The sequence below is a fragment of the Capra hircus genome, chromosome 18 (assembly GCF_001704415.2).
Source record: "Capra hircus breed San Clemente chromosome 18, ASM170441v1, whole genome shotgun sequence".
Classification (NCBI taxonomy): Eukaryota; Metazoa; Chordata; class Mammalia; order Artiodactyla; family Bovidae; genus Capra; species Capra hircus.
Window position 1 is genome coordinate 55,034,276 of NC_030825.1, and position 22,711 is coordinate 55,056,986.

The window sequence follows — 22,711 nt, forward strand, 5'->3', positions numbered from 1 at the left end:
ACCCACCCTCATAGCGGGAGCCTTCCGCACTCAGCTGAATGAAACTGAAAATCCACGATTGCACGTCGGTGGGGCCCATGAATAGACGCTTTGTCCGTAGGGATTGTCGTTGCACATGGTCTCTGTCTCCCAGCACCGTGCGTTTGCAAAGAGGAGACCAGGAGCAGCAGGGTCTTATTTTAAAGCCAAAAAACAGGCTGGGGTGCCTTGGTCCACAAAATGTACAAAATGTTTGGGCAAGCTCAAATTGCTGAATTCAGTGCACTTGACCACGGATTTAAAGAGAAGACATTATTGGCTATTTACCCTTCTGTCTGGTGTGCTCTTATTTTGTGTTTAAAAAAAATAGACAAAACAGAATCATAAAGAAAATCTTTCAGTCACTCTAGCTACCACATGACAAGACACCTATTGAAAAGCAAACCAATTCAATCACGCATTGTTTGGTCTATAAGGCACCAAGTAACCAGTTTGACAGTTTGTGTCCCCCCCCGGTGAATTGGCTTATTTCATCGGATTCAGTGAATTGGCTGGTTGTTGTGGCTTTGTGTGGACACAGCTCTCATTTTGTGAGGCCTAGAACGGAGTTAAAGTTTCTAGTGTGAATAAAAACCAGCTGGGGAATTGGACTGCTCCCTCGACCGGGAGGGATGTTGCATTTTGACAGGCTGAATGGTGTGAAATATGAGCTCTTTGTAACCTACCCGGGAAAGACTCCCAGTGTGTGCTTCAGAAGAGGCTGGCCCTACTCTGAGCTCTCTAAGGCCAGATGAATACCTTGATCTTAAAAATGGTATTGGGATGCCGACTGGACCTTGGATTTTCTGATTCCTGAAAGAATTTTTTCTTTGAAAAGAAATGCTCTTGCTCCAAGGGCCTCCCAGATGCCGCTAGTGGTAAAAAAAAAAAAAACCCGCCTGCCAATGCATGAGACATAAGCGATGCAGATTTGACCCCTGGGTCAGGAAGGACCCCTGAAGAAGGGCATAGCAACCCACTCCAGTATTCTTGCCTGGAGAATCCCATGGGATTCTCTGAGGGGCCTGATGGGCTGTAGTCCACAGGGTCGCAAACAGCTGGACATGACTGAAGCAACTTAGCACGCATGCACGCTTGCTCCAAAGCACGTCCATTCATTCTTTTAGGAAAGAAGCATTCGACTCCATGCATGGGCGTTCCCTGAGCACTTGTATGCCTGGCGTTGTGCTGAGTATCGTACGTGTGGTAGTTGTGTTTGTGTTCGTTTAGCTTACCATAACAGAGAAAGATGGATTTTTATCCATGTATTTACATGCACTTTGGACGTGGCCAGAGTGAAGGGACAGGGTGCTAAGGAATCGTATAGCAAGAAACTTTACCCTCAGCTAGGGCAAGCTATCCAGGAAAGCTCCCTGAGGAAACGATACATAAAGCTGAGACTTATTTTTTCTTCATAATTTATCTTTGGCTGTACTGGGTCTTGCTTGGCACACGCAGGGCTTTTTCTGGTTGCAGCAAGAGGGGCCGCTCTTCATTGCAGTGCGTGGGCCTCTCATGGTGGTGGCTTCTCTGGTTGGGGAGCACGGGCTCCAGGAACGTGTGCTCCGCAGCTGTGTTGCACAGGTGTGGTGGCTCCGAGGCATGTGGAATCTTCCCGGACTGGGGATCAAACCTGTGTCCCCTGCACTGGTAGGCAGATTCTTAACCACCCTGGGAGTCCTAAGACTGAGATTTAAGAAGTACAGCAGGCAAAAGTCTGGAGAAGGCGATGGCACCCCACTCCAGTGCTCCTGCCTGGAAAATCCCATGGGCGGAGGAGCCTGGTGGGCTGCAGTCTGTGGGGTTGAGAAGAGTCAGACACGACTGAGCGACTTCACTTTCACTTTTCACTTTCATGCATTGGAGAAGGAAATGGCAACCCACTCCAGTGTTCTTGCCTGGAGAATCCCAGGGACGGGGGAGCCTGGTGGGCTGCCGTCTCTGGGGTCATGCAGAGTTGGACACGACTGAAGCGACGTAGCAACAGCAGTAGCAGGCAAAAGTCAGTGAACATGGAGGCTTCTTGGGGTAAAAGTTTTGAGAAAAAGGTGTGGAACTTGGAGCTGAGAAAACGTGGCATGCGCAGAGTGAGAGAGAACCAGGCAGAACAGCAGAGGCTGTGGGCCTGTGGCAGGCTTTGCGTGTGCTTCCCTGCATTCGCTGGGCACCTCCTGTGTGCCAGGCCCAGTGCCAGGCATTCTCACATCCATTGTTTCACCATCTGTTTCTCTTACCAGTCTTAAGGAAGTGATTTTTTTTAAATCCAGGTGTTAGAGATGAGAACGCTGAGGCTCATTTAGTGCCCCCAAGTTAGTATGGTTACTAAGCGGAGGAGTTGAGATTTGGGAACCCCAGTCTTCTGGCTTCTGTTTTCTGTGGGTTTTTAGAGTACAGTCTCTGAGAAAGACGGTGATATTCAATAGCCAGGCACACACTTGGAGCACTCAGTCAACCCAGTCAGCTTGTTCATTTCAGACAAAGGACTCTGGTTATTATCTAGAAACATCTATTTCCCCACACTGCCCCTAAGAACAGCATGATGGTTTGTTTCTAGCCTCAGTGTCTGCTTGAATAGAGGACAAAAAAGGCATGGAGACGCTGAAATAGCAACTGGAACTTGGAGAAATTGTTTTGAACTGGTGTCACTTGGTTCTCAGTTTATTTTAAGCCAAAGAACTGCTGTAGTTTGTTTTTGGTGACAAAAATAGGCTATCTTTAACTGTCTGCTTTAGCTTAGCACACCTGTTCTTTAAAAAGAAAAGTGACAATAGGCAACCTAAATCTATTTTCCAAAGAACAGAAAATTGTTCTGATCTTCACTGAGTCAACTTGTTCTTCTCTACTGCCTAGTGATACTGACATATCTTTGTAGAAACTCAGGTTGTTTCAGCTCGAGTCAGGGAATCACCTCTACTTCCATAGAGAAAGGCCTTCTGAATACTGTTTATCCAGTATTTGAGAGGAGGCTAGCAGGTAAAAACTGAGCCCCACAACTCTGAGAAGTCTAGACTCAGTGAGTGGCGAATCGGCAGGAATGTTCATGAACATTTCCTGAAACTAGTGGACCCTCCTCTCTGCTTAGCCTCCTGTCGCATCGGCTGGCCATTCAGCAGGGATTGACCCAGATTCACGCCCACGTGGAGCAAAAAGCTATGGTCTCCAAGTTTATCTGGGGCCTTTGAGGGGTGATGTGCCTTTCTTTCCTTCCCCATCTTGCGAGGCTTGGGGCTGCTGGGAGACTCTGGGCTGCTCGGTGGTTCATCCCTAAATGAAGAGCTCCAGGTTTGAAGGAGGCAAGGCTTAGCATTTGTGCTTTCATAATAGGGTTTGCCAGTAAGAACAATTCCATCCTTGGGTTTTCTGTTAAACTTGGGCTTAGATTTTTTTCAGAGCCAGAAGCGGGAGCAACAGCCAGCCAAGAATACACCTGGGGCATGAACGAATAACTTAATTGAAAAGGTCCTTTGGAAGTTGTGTTGGAAATATGCAAGAATCATCACCAGTCAGAAAGCTGTAATGTTGGATATGGAATGCAAGAGAACACTTTGGGAAAACCTGGGGTAATGTGGTTTACAGCGTCTCTAGGTTTTTCTGAGATTTCGCCCACTTTGCAGCCTGTTCAGGGTGGGCCACTATACAGCTTGGCAGACCATACGGGTGAGCCTCCCGGGCTTCGCTTATTGTACCACTTTCGCTCTCGAGGGGAGAATTGCTCCATTCAGAGGACACTGTCCCAATTCCAGACTATGTTCTGTATATGACATTCCTCCTCAAAAATGAAAGACACAGGCTGGATTGTTTTTTATTTACTTTCTTAGGTAGGTTACCAAGCATTTAGAAGGTTGTGTTAAGTGTTAAAACTCCAGTGACCATATTTTCTGACCTTAAAATCTGGATAAGTAATTTGACATGGATAAGGGTATTTATGGAGACCGGGAGAGAATATTTGAAGTTGACAGTTTCAGATCACTACACAGCTTCCTGCTGTTTCCGTGGAAGATAGAATATTCTTTATCCAGAAACGGTGGTTGAACTCCCATTGAAGCAGTGGGAGACTGGTTTTCCTTTGTGATTCAGTTGGTATTTATCTGGTGTCTAGACCACCTTTGTTTGCTGTAGATACACATCTTCTCTGATGCAAGTAGATTATAAATTCATCGAGGGTGAGAGAGGACTTTGGTCTTATGTTAGCTCTGCTGCTAGTCTGTTATGTGACACTGGGTATAATTCACTGGAAAGGAAAGGTAGGGGCTTCCCTGGTGGTGCAGTGGGTGCGAATCCGCCTGCCAGTGCAGGGGACACGGGCCGGGTCCCTCGTCTGGGAAGATGCCACGTGCCGCGGAGCAGCTCAACTCGTGCGGAGCAGCTGCTTAGCCTGAGCCCTAGAACCCGTGCTCTGCGGCTCGAGAGGCCGCTACAGTGAGAGGAGCTCGTGCCCTGCAGCGAAGGGCCGCCCCTGCGCCCCACAGCCAGAGAACCCCACAGGCAGCAACGAAGGCCCAGCACCGCCGGAAAGAAAATAAATGAGTTTCTTTGAAAAAAGGAAGATTGTGTAGATCCCTGTGCGCTAGGAACTTAGCCCGTTAGGAAGCCGGTCCTGTGCGTGTGTGGACGCCTGTTGCCTGTCCAGTGCGCACAGGGTGACATGGGGAGTTGGTTCCCTCACGTGTTTGTTGAAGCGGAGTTTGTAGTGCAGCACTGTCAGTATGAACAAGACACTCTGAGCCTCAGTCCCTCATATCCTAGGAAGAGCAGCACCATGTCGGAAGAAGAAAAATACTCTGCCCACAGAGAGGGTCCTCATCTCAGCTAAGCTTGGAAAAACTATGAAGAAACATTGGCCTTGTGCTTCACTGGAAACGGTTTTTATTCATGTGTCAGCTGCGCATGTGGCTCTAGAACCCAGTCATCTTACAGACGGGTGGAAGGGCACCTTCTCTTGGCTTTTCCTTGTTGTTGGCGGGCATTCTAATCTTCTTGCCCTGTGAACTTGGAGGAGCTGTGGGTTGGGCTTACTGTCCCATAAGCAGGAGTTTCCCCTTTACACTCTTGTTTCGGAAGGGCCGAGAGGCCAGGGGCAGATTCCAACCACTGTTTCTCCGCGCTGCAACACTGACATAGACTGTTGGTTTCTTTCTTTCTTTGCTACTTGGTTAGTATCAGGCCTGAGTCAGGCATTAAGGAAACTTCTTTTAAGGAAAAAAGTTTTTTCCTTAAAAAAACAACAACAACAAACAACTTCACAGGTTTTTAAGGAAACTGTGAAATGAAGAACAATGGACTATGTTATTTATTCGAAAAATGCCTATCCGTAGGACAAAGTGAAGAGGTTTTGAGCTGACCCAGTCCCTCGTTTATGTCAGTGGCGTTTCATCATGGAGGTAGGTCACAAAGGAGAGAGGACAGGAGGCTTTGACGTTCGTAGGTCACTGGCCTCTGAACCCTGGCTCTCTCAGTGCTGAGTGTGAATCTCTCTGAGCCCCTGATTTCATATCTGTAGAAAGGGGTTACCCTTACCTTGAAGGGTGTTTGTGAGCTTTCAGATAAGTGCAGAGCGCCTAACACAGCGTGTCTAGCACACGGCCACTCCTGATAAATTCCTCTTATTTTTCCGTTTTGCACCCGGTCAGACTCTAAACTTAGACATGCAGATGTGTAGCTTATTCTCAGGGCTTGGTTTCCTCTAGCTGGCTGCTTTTTCAGTCCAGCCCACTAATGAGCGAGCCCAGAGGAAGATAGCTGTTGGGATGGCGTTATTTTCTTCTCTCCAAGGACCCGCTGCTGAGAGCACTCTGCTGACGCCCTGATGAGCGACACATGTCTGACCTGGGACTGAGACATCTGGCAGACCACTCAGAAGAATGGCATTTCCATCTCGACATGTGCCCAGTAACCCTTCATGCCTGCGGTGTTGCCTGTCATAGCAACAGTCCTGCCCGACTCTTGGCCTGTACCGCAGTCTTGATTTCCTTCCTCAGAAGGTTTGGAATTAGTTGCGCAAGAATCCCTGCCTGATTTTGTGACACCCTAGAGAGCCTTCAGTTATTTCAAGGGAATATTTTGGCGTTCTGTAAAGCAGAGTTTGTTTAAATCTTAGAGAGAATGAGAGTGAACATCGGGTCATTCAACAAGGGGAGCTGATGCTGTTGCCAGAGCTCACGTTCCATTTGTAATTTGGAGTGCTGAGCTTGATTAGATCTTATTAGACTCTGAGGTGAGAGGGTAAGAGCAGCTCTCTAATTTAGCCTTCCATCTGACGGCAGGGTCTCCCTGTCAATGAGTGTTGCCTGTCGGTTGCAGCCTCTGCTCTGAACATTAACAGAGCAGTCTTTCCTTTTTAAAGCTGGGGCGGAGGGGTTGTTTGTTTTTTAAACTTCTCTGGCCAAAATTGCCTCTTCGTCTTTGTCTTATCTCTCCCAACATGACTGTACAAGATAATCTGCTCTCTTTCCATGAAATAGCCCTGGTAGCTGTTTGAAATAGCTATCATCATGCCCCATTCTTTCTTTGAGCAGCTTAAACATCCCTGGTGTATTTTATGTGAGACTTTATTACCTTTAGAAGTTCAGATTGTCAGTGTACCCTCAGTCATTTATTTAGTCATCCGTGTGTTCGCCATATCCCAAGGACTTTCAGGGGAAGGTAATGAACCGTAGTGGCTAAGAGTGCAGGTTTTGTAGCCAGAACTGACTGGGGCAAATAACTGAATTTTTCTGGAATTCAGCTTCTTCATCTGTGAAATAGAGTTTAAAACACCTGTACCCACAGATCTATTGTGAATCTGGAATGAAATATACATATAAAGAATTTAAAACAGAATCCGGTACTTAGTTCAGGTGATGGAAGTTAAATTTTCTAGCTAACTTAAACTGTTAGAACACACTTCATCAGCTTGAGTATTTAGAGGGTGGAGGAAGTATGACATTAACATTTACTGTCTGTTTACTAGTACTGTGGTCAGAGGCGTTATAGTGATTAGAAATAGCTTCCTGGCAGCTCTCTTAAAGTTTTTTTTTTTCCCATTCCATAACAGCAGTTTATTTGGAAGCCTCAAGGTTTTACTGAAGAACAATGGTATTGTTATGGTAGTTTCGACTGGCAGATTCTGCCGGATTGGGGTTGGCCAAAAGAATGCCGCTTAAATCCAGATGGTCTTCCTTGTGTGTTCAGATCCTGCAGCTTATAGTTTCAATGCTGCGGCCTTAAGAGAGAGCCTCAGTTGACTCGTCGTTGTCCGGTTGCTGCTGTATGTAATGACGGAGAACGCTCAGTCCTTCTCTTTCAGTAACAGCTCACACTCTTGGGCGACTGTGTCCTCTGGGCACCAAGCCACTTCCAGTACATCATATCACTTCACCCTCAGGACCACCTTGTGAGGAGGGTACTGTCCCCGGGGTGCTAAGCAGCTTGACCACATAGAACCTGTCACCTGGGATTCAAACCCAAATTCTGTTAGATTTGGAAGCTTAAATCCTTTATGTTATGTTGTACTTCATGTAAGTAGAAGATGCTGGAGAGAGGCCAGGTTGGTTAAGTTATTTCATGTGAAGATAAATTGTAAGTCACTTTCTTTTCCATACTTCTTTGATAAAAAGTGTGAAGTCAGGGCCTGTTTGCCCCAGGCAGTCTGAACGGGGAGATAGCAGCAGCCACGCCCCACAAGCTGAGAGACTGTGGCAGTGGTTTCACCAGGAATGGGCATGTTGCAGCGGCAGGGATGGGTGGCTGTGTGGAGAGCAGGTTCTTCTCTGGGACCCTTGGACCCATTCACATGGCATTCCCGTTCTCCAGATCAGTTGGCGAGATGTATGCGGGTTGGCCCGCCGGCCTTTGGTCTGTCATATCAGATAGTATCAGCCAGCAACCCAGAGTAGCCTTGTTCTTTTGAGTGCATTTTATTCTCACCTGTTTTTTGGGTTTTTTGGGTTTTTTGGGTTTTTTTTTGGTCACATGTTTGCAGAGGAAGTCCTCAGCGAATCTCAGACTAAATAGGAAGTGATTTATTCCCATGGAAAGGGGATACGAAAAGGAATGAGGATGAGCAGGATGAGGAAAGGGAATGATTGATACCGACCTATTTAAGCTAGTTAGCTGTCCCTTTTAGTGGACTTTATCCAAAAATCCCTAAGTACTTTTAAAAGTTGGACATATTGGTAAATAAACCTGCCCTTCTGGTCTCATTAATTTGTTAATAAAAGTGAATTGCTAGAGATATACCTGGGTGCCTTTACCTTGGTCCTATTTGGTTATCCTCCTCTTCAGTAGATACTTTAACAACAGGCCAAAATGTCAGGTATATTTCTGTAGCTTTAGAAAACTTAGCATTGGTCTAGAGCATTTTTTTTTCCTCGTGTAATCTTCAAAATAAAAGATTTGAATAATTTTGGAGCGAAATATCTCAGTAATGTTTATGAGCATGGACTTTAGAGACAGACCCTCCTGAGTCTGAATCCTCGCACTGTCACTTGCTTGCTAGGTCCTGTGAGACATTTTCCTTGGTTAAGTGGAACGCCGCAAGGTTGAATAGAAACGGTATCTGCAACTTCCTTGGTACGTAGTGAGCGCTCCAGTAGCTGTTGCTGCTTCTCCTACTCCTACTGCTTGAGAGAGGTGACTTCTAGGAAGGAACGAAGGATCATCTTATTTGTCGTGTCTGATTAGTTTCACCCTCTCCCAGTGCAGAAGCCATTGGGAATTAACCCCAGAGTGATAGATGAGAGCGAGTTCTTCCTGGGAATTTGCAGCAGAACGTGTGCTCTCTTGTCTGGAAGGAGGAAATTACTAGTTTTCAGTTCCACTTTTTAATCTTTTAAAAAGATTTTAGCTATCTTTTGAGTGTATAGTATCTATTATCTGTGTGGAATGTTTGGAATATTTCCTGTTTACTCCATTGCATGCCTGCTAAAGGATGTTGGCCAGTCCTCTCATTGTTGTTAAATAAACATGGCCTGTTTCTTGTAAACACCTTTGTTCTGATAATGCAGTTTCACACTCAAGGTGTGACTACTTGGCAACTTGCCAGCGTCTTATGTGATACTTGGGAGGAATGAGATGAGTAGGTGAGTCTCTTTATCCCGCTTGAAGTCTTTTTTCTGTTTCCATGCCACTGTGAGTTCCCCTCGGGAAGCCTTACTGCTGTCTGACGTGTGTGTTGAGACTCACTTTGTTTTCCTGTGTTTTTTCCCTCTTTCCTGGACAGAAACCAAAGCCCAAGCCCCGGCCGTCGATCGCAAAGGCAGCCTGGGAGAGTAACTATTTCGGGGTGCCCTTGACGACCGTGGTGACTCCGGAGAAGCCGATCCCCGTGTTCATCGAGCGCTGCATCGAGTACATTGAAGCCACAGGTAAGTGTTGCCTCAGAGCCGCGGCCGTCTCCACTGTCTGCGGGCCGCTTGCTAGAGGGTGAGCCAGCTGGGGATTCCGGAGTCCTGTCTCGGTTCCGTGAGATGCTTTCCGAGAAGGTGCTGAGTCATCCCAGCAGCTGTGGGACTTGGGGCTCCTCCGTCTTCGTGTAGTTGCGAGACCTTTGGGTGCACGGGAGGAGAGCAGCCGTGCCGTCAGGACCGCAGCTGAAGCTGGTTAGAATACCCGCGCCCCCAGCCCCCTGTCTAGCGTGTGGCCTGTCTGTCCCTCTAGGTCTCTCAGCAGGGAAAGAAGCTCATTTATCAGTGACCTCGACGCTGTTCTGGACACAAATAGTAACACAGTTTGGTTGAACAGAAGAAATGTGTAGTTGGCCATCAGTCAGGTGCCTGAGATTTATATATTGATAGTTTTTTTCCTGCAGTAAAAAAATGAATCCTTAGATACCATCTTATCAAGCAGCTACATTTCCAATTCCATTAACACCTTGGTGTTATCACAAATGCTGACTGTCTTAAAATTTTCTGTGTTGCTCTTGAAGTGATAAAATTCTGTGTTAAAAAAACGTATTTTGTTCGTTTAGAGCTCCTCTAACGTAGCGTGTCTCCTTGTCGTTTCTCCCTTCCGCCCCCCACACACTTTTTTTTCCTTTTTGGCCGTGTCCCATGACTTATGAGATCTTAGTTCCCCGACCAGGGATTGAATTCAGTCCCCGGCAGTGAAAGCACAGAGCCCTAACCATTGGACCTCCAGGGAGCGCCCATCCTTGGCATTTCTTTTGTAATCCCTGGAGCTTCCTTGTGTCCCTTGATTTTCTCCTGGATACTGTGAAAGCTGATGAGCTTTGAGGAGGAAGTATAGTGGGCACATGGTTATGTGGATTCTCGAGCTTTAGGAGTTGAGCTCAAGAATATTATAGGTTTGTACTAATTTGAAACCAAGGTAGAGATTATAATCTCTCTGTGTTCTTTCTAATTTTGGTATTACCTGTAATGATATTAAGTATTGTGTGGTATGGACAGCCTACTGATAATTTCAGTAGCATATTAAGCTGAGTGATGGTGTTAATATTTACTCAGGTTGTGCCAAATCAGGGAAACTGGATTTCAAATTACGTGCTCTGTAGACTTTGAGTTGTTACCAGGGTTTCCTCGGTCACCCCAGGATTGACTTTGCATAATTATGACAGATCTGCAGTTTTGTCCTGTACCCAGAACCTTTTGTCAGGGTCCACTCTCTTGACCTTGGTTTTCTATCAGCTTCTTCCTGCACCTCTGCCTTGGGCAGGGAGGAAGTGTGCAGGAAGCAAGTTTGGGTAATTCAAGCCTCTCCTTGTTGACCCAACACTTGAGAGAGATAGTTTGTATCATTTAGAGGGGTTGTTCCCTAAATTTATTTTGAAGTAATTTCAGATTTATAAGAAAGTTACCAAAATGTAAGCCATAAGAAATTTAAAAGTTGCAATTCCAGGTTCCTTAAAAGGTAACATGTTACCACATTGCCTGTCTCATGGGTCCCTGCCCTGCATTGTCTGTGTGTCTTTTTTCTGAAATGGTTGAAAGCCACAGACATGATACACCTTTACTTCTAAACACTTCAGTGGATGTTCCCTGAAAGCATTCTCTTTATGTAACCACCATGCAGTTATCAAAATTATGACGTTAATACCCAGTACTAACCTATTCATTTCATTAGTTGCCACATCGACATCCTGTAATAGCAAAAGGCAAAGCCTTTTTTGGTGCAGAAGCTGATCTCAGGCCACACGGTGCATTCAGTCATGGGGTCTCTTCAGTCTCCTTCAATCTAGAACAGTTCCGTTGGTCTGTTTTTCATGGTCTCGATGATTTTAAAAAACACAGATTAGTCATTTGGAGCTTCCTCAACTTGGGTTTTTTTTTAATGTTTCCTTACGATTAGGCTCATGGTTGCCCTTTTGGAAGAAACGTCAGGGAAGCGAGGCTGTGTCCTCAGAGCATCATACCAAGTGGCGTGTGTTGTCAGTGTGTCCCGTCACTGGAGATCTTCTCGTTGATCCCTTGATTAAGGTGGTGGTGTCTGCTGAGCTTCTTTACTGTAAAGCTACTCTTTCTCCAGTTACCTGAATAAGTACTTTGTAGGGAGATGCTTTGAGACTGTGTAAATACCTGTTTTCTCCTACTATTTTCACCTTTCTTGGTGGCTCAGACGGTAAAGAATCCTCCTGCCAATGCAGGAGACCCGGGTTCAATCCCTGAGTCGGGAAGATCCCCTGGAGGAGGGCATGGCAACCCACTCCAATATTCTCGCCTGGAGAATCCCATGGACAGAGAAGCCTGGGGTCCTCTACAGTCCATGGGGTTGCAAAGAGTCAGACACGACTGAGCGACTAACACACACACATAGTTTTAGCATCCATTGATGCTTCTTCCCTGAGACAACGATCGCTCTAATTCCTTCTTTATTTATTGGTTAGGATTCCAGGGGAGCCTCCTAGGACTGGGCTACTGGACTGGCTCACCTGTGGTAGCAACAAATGCTTGAAGTCATCCGCTAGGGGAGCGCCCCCTAGCTTAGCACCTCAGTGGGCTCGATCTATCGTTCCCATCCTGGTTCTCCCGACTCTTAGACTGGGCTTAGCCTTTTTTCCATCCAGCGCTTCTTAATACTGTTTCTCACCCGAGGAGTCCTTTCAGGCGTGACCTCTTCAGCCCTGCCCCCAGGTCACCAGCAGCCCCCACTGAGCCTCTGCTTCTCTTAAAGTTCCATTAGATGCCCCATTGCTCACCCTGACACCCCAGAGCTTGGAACTTGAGCGTCCTCTCTGACTCATTGCATCAGTTCCCAAGTATGTCTCTCCCCCTCTGTCATCGCTTGGCTCTGTTTCCTCCACTTCGTTTCTCCTGCTCCATCATCACGCTCCTCCTCGGTCCATCCCAGTTCTGTGACAGTCCCTCTCCTGCAAACCTCTTGCTTCCTCATTGCCTCCCAGATGCCGACTCCTCCCTCCTGCACACAGTCCTGCCGTGGTTGTCTGCCTGCCTTCTTCCCTCAGTCCTTTCCTCTTTCGCTCCCTCCCTCCCCCTTCTTTGCTTAAATGACTGCAGGCATTAATTTTAAAATTGTTTTACAAGAATACACAGTGTATTAGAAGGGTGTGACCAGGGCAGAATTTCTCTGCCCTGCTTATGTCCTCTGTGTGGTTTGAAATGTGTCCCACATCCCTCCTTGCCTCTGGAACTTGTCCTCATTCTTCAAGACTCTTCCACCCCCAGGAGCCCCTGGAGTGTAACCTCCCTGGCAGCTTTGCTCAGCACGTTTCAGTCCTGAGAACGGGATTCTCTGTCCTCTGGACTCTGAGAGCCCGGCACACAATGTCCGCTAGTTGTTGGTGGAGTGATTGGTTTTCAACCTAGAATACCATAATTCCATTGTTTTCTTCTTTCTTACCTTCTCCCCTTAAATTCTAGTCACAAATTGTAGTCACATGCTTCCCTTCATTGGCATTAATTTCTATTTTTATAGAATTTCAAGAAAAATTTTAGATGTGGTATCTGTGAGCTTAATGTGCGCTGGAAGCAGATGTCCTTTGAGTACTCAGTTTCCTAAAAGAACTTGTTTTCGGCTTCCTAAAATCTAAGCGTGTTTGTTGTAAAAATTCAACAGAAGGCAGAAACTGTGAAAAAGAATTTAAAGATTCGTTGATCTTCCACTTAATGAGAACCACTGTGGGTGTTCTGATGGGTCATCTTATAGTCTTATTTCCCTGCCTGTGTGTGTGCTTAGTCACTCAGTCGTCTCTGACTCTCTGTGACCCTTGGACTGGAGCTCTTCAGACTCCTCTGTCCATGGCGATTCTCCAGGCAAGAATGTTGGAGTAGGTTGCCATGCCCCTCTCCAGGGGATCGTCTCAACCCAGGGATCAAACCCAGGTCTCCCACATCACAGGCGGATCCTTTACCGTCTCAGCTACCAGGGAAGCCCAAGAACACTGGAGTGGGTGGCCTCTCCCTTCTCCAGGGGATCTTCCCGACCCAGGGATCGAACCGGGGTCTCCTGCACTGCAGGCGGACTCGTTGGCAGCTGAGCTAGCAGGGGGTCCCCTGTGCATGTGATAGGTGTTTGATTTGACATCACTCGGATTATGTGGTAGTATAGTTCTCCAGAACTGTGCAGCATAACCCAGATGACGCTGAAGAGCTCTGAGGTTACCAGCTTCCTCCTGTGTCCCTGCAGAAAAAAGACCTCAGTAACTAAGAGTTGTATCAAAGGACCATTGTTTGAGATCCATTGTTGTTTAAACCAGACATTGTTTTGTGAGCATGTTCCCCTGTCGTTAAACACCCTGTGAAAATACGACTTTTAACTGCTGTACAGTGTTCCATTACATGGCTGTATCACCGATAATTCAGCCGTTCCTCTGTTGTCCGGCCCCTGTAGCATTTTCTCCTGCTGGGAGAGGCATTTGGGAAGAGTGAGGCATCGCTTCAGATCTGCAGTTAGACCGCGTTCAGATCTCCGCTCTGCCGCCCGCTCATCTGTGAACTGAAGGTGATGGCGGGACTGGCCCCCTGGCTGCTGGGGCTCAGGGGGCCTTGTGCGTCAGGCAGCGCGTGTGGCGCCTGGCCCGAGGAAGTGCTCCGTGTGGGCTGCTCGTCATGCTCAGCTTCACCCGGAGTGTGTTTGGTCTTCCTGTTGCTGGTCAGCTTTACCGAGTTATGACTCTTCTCTTTCCTCCCTAACTTTTAAATTTGAAAATGGTAAAATCCACGGAAAGAATAGTACAGTAATCTCCCAATATTCACCAGTGGTTACCATTTTGCCCCTTTAACCTTTGCTCCCCGCAATTTGTATTGTTGTTAAGCCATTTGAAAGTGAGGTGCAGACACCATGTCACTTTACTCCCAGAAAATCTCAGGATATCCCTAAGCTTAAGAACTTTTCCCCCCATAACTGCAGTAACATGATCAATTTTAAGAATTGTTCAGTTAGTTGTGTCTGACTCTGTGACCCCATGGACTGCAGCACGCCAGGCTTCCCCGTCCGTCACCAACTCCCAGAGTTTGCTCAAACTCATGTCCATCGAGTCGGTGATGCCATCCAACCATCTCATCCTCTGTCGCCCCCTTCTCTTCCTGCCTTCAGTCTTTCCCAGCATCAGGGTCTTTTCCAATGAATGAGCTCTTCGTGTCAGGTGGCCAAAGTATTGGAGCTTCAGCGTTAGTCCTTCCAATGAATATTCAGGATTGATTTTCTTTAGGATTGACTGGTTTGATCTCCTTGCAATCCAAGGGACTCAAGAGTCTTCTCCAACACCACAGTTCAAAAGCATCAATTCTTTGGCGCTCAGACTTCTTTAAGAATATTAGCATTAGTTCAAGAGCATTTCTTATGCTGTCTGTGTTGACTCAGATGTACTCAGTTGACTTAAAACTGCCTCTTACCTGAATTTTTTGTGCTAGAATCCTATCAGTATTCACAGTGCAATTAGCGATTGCCTCCTTAGTCCCTTCCGGTTGAGAACGGTTCTCTCTGCCTTCCTTCTTTTAATGCTGACTCTTTGTGAAGAGTCTAGACAGTTGTCCTGTGGACTGCCCCCTTCTGCGGTGCGCTGTCTGTGCCTCTCCAGTGTCCTTGGCCCGCTTCTGACACCCGGGCCACCGCCTCATCGTCACGTGGCTCCTGCGTGAGCTGAAGGCCAGGCCGCAGACACGGTGGCGGGCAGCAGTGCCACCCCCTCCCTCCCTGGACAGAGCACAGCTGTGAAGTGGGCGCAGGGACTCGCTTACATTTTGGAGAATGAATAAATTATGGATCAGGTTTTTTCCCCAGCCTGGACTGATTTATACTGAACTTATGCTTCCTCTTTAAACTTTTTGTTTTATATTAGAGTATAGCTAATTACCAATGTTGTGATAGTTTCCGCCGGACAGCAAAGGGACTCAGCCATACATAACACACGTATCCATTCTCCCGCAAGTCCTCTCCCCTCCGGTCTGCCATATAACATCGAGCAGAGTTCCCTGTGCTGCGCAGTAGTCCTTGGTTATCCAGTTTAAATTCAACCCTGTGTAAATGTCCATCCCATACTCCCTACTGTCCCTTCCTCCATCCCTCCCCCTGGCAGCCATGTCTGTAAGTCTTGAACTTGCACTTTCTTGGGGGAAGTCTGCGCTGCCACCTGACCACCCCCCCACCCCGCCTTACTCATGGTAGACATTGTTACCACACAACCGCATTTCTACATGGTAGTCCGGGCAGTCACTTGCAGCCGATTCAGATGTATTCCAGATGAAGCTTGTTTGTCAGGCTGGCCCGTGCGGTTCAGAGTCAGACGTCACTGTGTCCCGTTTCTCTGTCCATCTCCTGCGTCTCGGCACTGTGCTCATCCAGGCAAATAAAACACTGCATCGTGACTTTGAGGGGCAGTGCCTGGGAGCTGGCGTTCCGCCAGCCACGGGGAGGCCTTCCGTACCCCAGAGTCTCTGTGGCTACTCGCTTGCTGCTTCACAGCCAGTGTCACAGTGGGAACCCAGGCAGAGCCTTGCAGTAGAGGAACTGGTGTGAACGTTGTGAGTGGGGACCACTTCAGCCATCCTATCACCTTAACAGTATTTTTTTGGGGTCCAACGCAGGGGGCTTGGGTTCATTCCCTGGTCAGGGAACTAAGATCCTGCAAGCTGTGCAGCACGGCCAAAATTTAAAAAAAAAAAAGTATGAGAGCAATGCACTTGTTCACTATAAAAAAATTATTATAAACAGATACTGTGTAGGTATGTAACAGAAAGTCCCTTATAATCCCAGCTCTCCAGAAGTAATCTGCATTAATAGTTGGATTATATTTTCTGTTAATATAAAAAATTTTTAAAAACATGAGGTCACATTGCTGTTCGACAGCTTTTTTGTTTTAACACTGTGTTTCTTGTGCATCATCTTTTAAGATTTAATCTCCAAGCTGACTGTGTTTTAACCTTTGACCTGAGAAAGGGTGGCAAGAGTTGGGCACATGGGGGTCCCTGGGAAAATGGGGAGAGGAGCTTTGCAGACAGTCCTGTCTTCCTGGGACTGCTGGACCGCGATCCCAACACTTTGTGAGAAATTTGCCTGCTCTTGCTGGATGCGAACCAGGAAGAAAAGGCCGCTGCCTTCTCGTCTCCAGGTGCGTTGCCCCGCGTTCCCAGGGTTCTGTTGGAGCGCCTCCTCCGTATCCTTAGGTCAGCTTGTCACGTTGTGGGTGGAGATGGGCTCTGGTTTGCACCTCTTTTTTTTCCTGAGCTTTCTGACCAGTTCATTTATCCTTGTTCCATATTTTCTAAAATTGGAACGTGTTCAAGAAAGGGCCAGCGGGTAGAAGTGTTCAGATCAACCTGCAGATACCTTTAGCCCAGCCCAGCCCAGGGCCAGCCCTTGCGCTCCCCGTGCTCGTGGGATGTTAGGCTCTGGTCGCATAGCGGGCTGGGAAAGGCACCTCCTCCTGCAGCCTTTCTGGGGTCTGCCCAGAAGTGGGCAGAGGCACTGGCTGCGGGTCGGACTGGCCTTTTTTTTTTTTTGTAGGCAACTTTTTCTTCCAGTTTTCACCCATGTGAGAAATTGGTCGGGGCCGTGGGGTCCCTGCTTCCCTTCCACAGCAGTGTGACTTCTCAGTGCAAGGGCGCCTTGGCCCAGCTGACCTCAGGTCTCTGTGCCGGGCAGGGAGTGGGAATATTCACTTCTAGACAGTTTATCTCCCTGGAGTTGGGGTGAGGACTCACTTGGAGAGCCTGGTCACCATCCTGAGACTAGTTTCTGAGGATAAGGATGCTGTCTTTACACCTCACAAAACTGAGGCTTTAAATCCCGAGTCTCTGGGCCAGTTTTGAGTCAAGGCTCCCTTCCCCATGTTGGGAGAAACAGCCCCGTGACACAGATGCTTGCTCCCCAAGGGAGCTTCCAGGGGTTGCCCCTCCCCGTCCTGGAGGGGCCAAGGCGCTGCAGAAGGGGCCGCCCCTCCCCGTCCCGGAGGGGCCAAGGCGCTGCAGAAGGGGCCGCCCCTCCCCGTCCCGGAGGGGCCAAGGCGCTGCAGAAGGGGGGGGGGGGGCGGCGGGGGCCGCCCTCCCGTCCCGGAGGGGCCAAGGCGCTGCAGAAGGGGCCGCCCCTCCCCGTCCCGGAGGGGCCAAGGCGCTGCAGACTGAGAGCCCCGGCCTGCTCGTCCGTGCTCTGCGGCACGGGCTCCCCGGGCCCTCGGCCTCGCGTGTGGGCCATTTCACTAAAAATAGCATTCTCTAGGAATGAGTTCTTTGAATGGTGTGTGGGGTCAACTCTTCCTGCGCTCTCTGTGGCTTCTGATCTTTCTCTTCGGGCAGTGGGAGGAGGGGCAGGGCCGCAGTGGCAGGCCTCCTGGGCATCCAGCAGTCCTCTTCCTCGCTCTGCTTCCTGAGAGCTGAGCAGTCCACAGCGCTCGCAGCGGGTGCCACAGGCAGCTGAGAAGGATTGTTCCGAGGGAGAAGCCGCTTCATTTGGACACAAGGCCCCTCCCTCTTTTGCATCTTGAATTATAATTATTCAGACTGTACCATGTAAATAACTGGTAGGCCCTGGTATGGTTAATTTCTGTTGGTCTGTATGGAGTGAGAAACTCCATGTAGTCAAGGAGGCCTGCAGCTGTGTAGAATAATAATGCCAAAGACGGCCTGCCATCATGTTAACTCTCCCTGTCTTCTGTCCCTGACACATTTATTCGTTGAGTGCTTGCCGTGATCCAGGTGCTGTACTGGGCACTTGGCATCCGTGATCTCATCTCACTCAAGATTGTTTTCTTGCTGTAAGAACCCAGGTGAGGGAAGGTGACTCTTGGGAGGTGCAGTCAGGGGTCAGCATGGTCTTTTGTCATTGCAGGGAGGACCTCAGTGTCAATAAAGTGCAGGGTTAGCTTGGCTGGAGAGAAGGCGGCAGCATTTGTGTTCTCTTCCCCTGCTCTCTGGGAGGAGTCCTACCCCCAAATCTGGTAAGAGCTCCAGCACTCTGCCTTTCAAGGCAGCACCTGCCTGGGCACAGCACTGCCCCTGAAATTCACACTTATTTTCAAAAGCTCTTTGTGGGAGGGTCTGGCATTGAGCCACACTACCCTGTGTTGGGGTTTCAGTTCCTGCACATAGCAGGCTGTGTAATACAAGAGGTTTTCTTCCTGTCTGACTTCCAGGGGCACTCCTTGATAGTCAAGCTTGACAGTTCATTTCTGATGGAGTGGAAGAATCCAGATACAGTCCCAAGTGGTTGTAGAAAGACAGAAATGTCCTGATAATTCATTAATAGGTTTAAAAATATTTAGCTTACCATCTTGTGGTGGTGGAGGATGGCAGATTCCCTTCAGTCAGCAGATATTTATTGGATTAATCCATTACTATATTCATTAATGCTAGGCACTGTGTTGAACTAAAGTTGGCCTCATGATATCCAGGGGTGGAGGAGATAGGCATAATTACACGAATGAATAATTAATTCAAGCAAGGAATGTGATTGGATTTTAAAGTCACTGGAGAATAACACAACTGACGGGACCAGGTGACAACAGGGAGCAGTCAGAACCCTCACCTCTGCTGTTCAGGTGAGTAAGCAAACCACCGCCCCTTGGAGTACTACTCGGAGGCCAAAAGGGATGAGTTACTGCTACACCGGCTACACTGTCAGGCCTCAGGATCATTAGATGCTGAGAGGGATGGAAGCCAGACCAAAGGATTGCAAATTATGGTTCCATTTCTATATGGCTCTGGAAAGTGCACACTAGTCTGTAGTGACAGGAGGCGGATCAGCGGTTGCCTGGGAGCTGGGGGTGACAAGAACGATTGATTGCAAAGGGCCATGGGAGACCTTCTGGGGTGATGGTCTGTGATGCCGATTTTACTCACGTGTATGAATTCCAGGATCACGGGACCGTGTGCCTTTGGCTGCGTCAGGTCCTGGCTGTGGCGCTTCCTGCAGCACACGGGCTCTCTAGTTGTAGTGCAGACCTAGTTGCCCTACCACACGTGGAGTCTTAGTTCCCCAACCGGGGATCGAACCCGTGTCCCCCGCATCAGAAGGCAGACTGTTATCCACTCTACCACCAGGCAAGTCCCTTAAGCTGTACACTTCTAATGTGTACAGTTTATTATATGTAAATTATGCCTCAATGGTTAATCACTGAGAAAAAGTACAGAGGGAACTTGATGTTTGCATGGTCTCAAAATACCAACCAATGCATTACTAATTGTAAAGGAAAAATATACCTTTAAATGGAGAGATGTGGGGGGTTACCACTTAATCAAAGAGTAATCAGGACTGGCACCCCAGTAGCAGTTCATCCTAACACTGTGTGCCTCCTTGCCAAAAGCACTTAGTCTGAATCTTAACGTGAGGAAATAATCGGACAGAATCTGAGTGTGATACATTTTACAAGACAGTTGGCCTGGACTCAATAAAAAGGTTAGTGTCATGAAAAAGAAAAGTGGGGGCACAGTGCAGTTTCTATGTTTATAATGTGAACCCCTTTCCCATTCAGGTAGCCAAGGGTTAAGTCCGTGAGCTTTTGAGTCACCTCTGGTGTCCTGACTTTCCCAAGCAGTAGCTGACCTTAAGCTGTCTAAGCCTCATTCCTGTTCCTTCAAGTTGGGAATAAAAATAATAGCTCTTTGAAGGGGAATTTTTTAGAAGGAAATGAACTTGTGTGTGTGATGTTCTTAGCATAGTGCCTGGTGTGCGGTGCTCAGTCCGTGCTGGCCATCGTTCGTGGTTCCTGTTACTGAGCTCCTGTGGTTGTGGAGGGCCCCACAGTACACTCCCCAAAACAGTAATGGATGAGGTTGGACAGCGGCTATATGCAGTTGTGGTTGTTTAATTTTTTGTTTTTAATTTGTAAATTTTTTTTAATGGGAAAGGAGGAGGTGGCAGAATTGTGTTTTTATTTAGTTGTTTGTTTATTTATTTACTAGCCACGTAGACTTGCGGGATCTTACTTCCCAAACCAGGGATTGAACCCATGCCCTCTGCAGTAGCAGCACAGAGTCCTAATCACTGAACCACCAGGGAATTCTCCGTAAGCAGTTTTTTAACAACTTTCCATTAAAGTATATATCACTGACTCAATGGACAGGAGCTTGAGCAAACTCGAGGAGATGGTGAAGGACAGGGAAGCCTGGCATGCCGCAGTCCACGGGGTTGCAAAGAGTCGGATATAGCTTAGCCGCTGAACAGCAAGGAACAGCACAGTATAGTATCCATTAAGGAAAGGGCCCTTGTGCTGAGTACAGCTCAGTGAATAACCACTGACTGCATACACCTGTATAACCAGTACCCAGTACTGAAGATGACCAAATCCCTCCCAAACTTAGCACGGTCACCACTGCCCTGGCTTCTGGCAGTTACAGAGCAGTTCTGCCTGCTTTTGTACTTCACTGATGGCTTCATCCCAAATGCATCGCTGTGGCCTCGCTTCTTTGACTCAGCATTATGTCTGCGATTTATCTGTGGGTGGATCTGTAAACTCACTCATGACTGCGTGACTCACGCATTCTCATTGCTGTATATTGTTCCATCATGTGACTCGTCCACTACTGATTTATTCATTCTGTTCTTCATGGATATTTGGGCACTTGCCAGTTGGGGCTGTTATGAATAGTGCTGCTGTGAACACTCTTGTCTGTGAAATTTGGTGCATGTATGTACACTCATGTACTGCGATTGTATACGGAGGGGTGAGGGCGTTTTTAATCATGATTTTTAGTGTGTTGAACACATTGGTTTAGAAGCTGTCTTGAAGCACATATCCGTTCTTGAAGAGGCAATAAGTCAGTGAGGCTGAGAGCTAAAGCAGTAAGGGGATCTCTGCTACCTATTTATGGCTTTGTGTTTCCCATCTTTTGAGGGGTAGGGGGTAGTTCTGGCAGGCGTGGCTGTGGGTACACAAAGCTGTGTCATACATTGTTTTAGCAGCTAGATCATTCCTATTGCAGAGTGTGCCTGGCTGGAAGAATCTTGAATTCTTCCAGTACCTTGTGGTGTAGCTCTTTGCTGGGGCTCTCCTTGTGGTTCTGAGCTGAGACTGTGGTTAGCACAGATCCTGATAATCCTGTGGGTTTTACTTGACAGGCCATCATGGGGCATTGCTCAGATTCAGTTTTAGCCATTTGTGGTGCAGATAAGTAGGTGTTCCTGTTGACACCTTCCAGTGAGACTCTGCAATGAAAGGTTCAACCCCGAGGGCAGTTTGTGAGGGGAGGAAGGATGAGGCAGAGTCTGAAAGCGAGGCTCTTCCCCCAGAGTCTCCAGGGGTGAGCGTGGAGCCCTGCAGCCGGGGCTAGAGATCAGCTTGTCTGCTTTGTTCTCAGGTCAGAGGTGGTCCATGGCTCCTCTGTGCAAATGGAAGGCCTCTGTAAAATGCTCTTTGACAAATACTTAGAGCTGTGACCTTCCTCCTTATTGAGCTCGTTTGCCTGGGTAAATGAGCAGAGTGCTGTCTGCATGGCAGATTTAAATTTCACCACTAATTGAGGAGAGCATCTTTGGGGAGAAACGCTTGCCATTAGATCAGAGGCCTTTGGGAAACAGCCTGGCAACAAGCGCATCAGGGCAGATGAAGGCAGAGGGTGGAGACAGGGAGAGGACAGATTGCAGCTGTTATTAGTAACTGGGGGCAGGCCGTGGCGAAGCCATGGGAGAGCTTCGCCGTGTGCCTGTGGGGACGGTGCGCGTGGGCACATTCGTGGCGCATGTGCTTTGATGGCCTTTCCCCTCCTTTTTTTTCACTACTGCCTAATCTGTACAGTATGAACCTGGAGCCAGGCTGCCTGGATCCAAATCTCTGTTTTGCTGCTTGTGAACTAGTGTTAACCTCTCTGTGACTCAGTTTCCTTGACTGTAAGATGAGGACAATGATACTACTTTGAATCACTGAGGGCATTCGGTATGTTAAAAAAAAAAACCCTTAAAATAGTACCTGGCAGGTTGTAAGTGGTCAGATAGCTTTCGTCGCTCCTGCTCTTAGTTCTGACGCCGCAGTGTGTCTTCGCTCCCACTGGGCCTCTCAGCTTGCCAAACCCTCTCCTTCACTGGGCTTTGTTCCCCTCCCCTCTGCAGAGATACCTCACTTCCAGGTCCAGCCCAGGCCTCTCCCTCCAGGAAGAGCAGCCCCTTGACTCACTTTCTGAGTTTCAAAGGGCTTGCGAGCCAGGCGGGTCAAGCATGGACTTTGGAACTGGTCACACCTGGTTCTCAAGCCCAGCTCGGCTGCATTTCTTAGTTAAACTGCTTCACATCTCTGAGGTCTGTGCTTCCTCTGTCAAATGCAGCTAATGAGAATACCGACCTTATTAGGGTTATAAGGACTGAATGAGATCAT

General features: G+C 47.9%; 1 protein-coding gene across 1 annotated transcript in view; it reads left to right on the top strand.

Annotated features, from left to right (window-relative positions):
• ARHGAP35 (Rho GTPase activating protein 35) overlaps positions 1 to 22,711 on the top strand; it is a 115,055-nt gene that overhangs the window by 46,560 nt on the left and 45,784 nt on the right. The window contains exon 3 of the mRNA XM_018062659.1: positions 9,218 to 9,362. Coding sequence (XP_017918148.1) covers positions 9,218 to 9,362 — 145 coding nt within the window. The remainder of the gene's footprint in view (positions 1 to 9,217; positions 9,363 to 22,711) is intronic.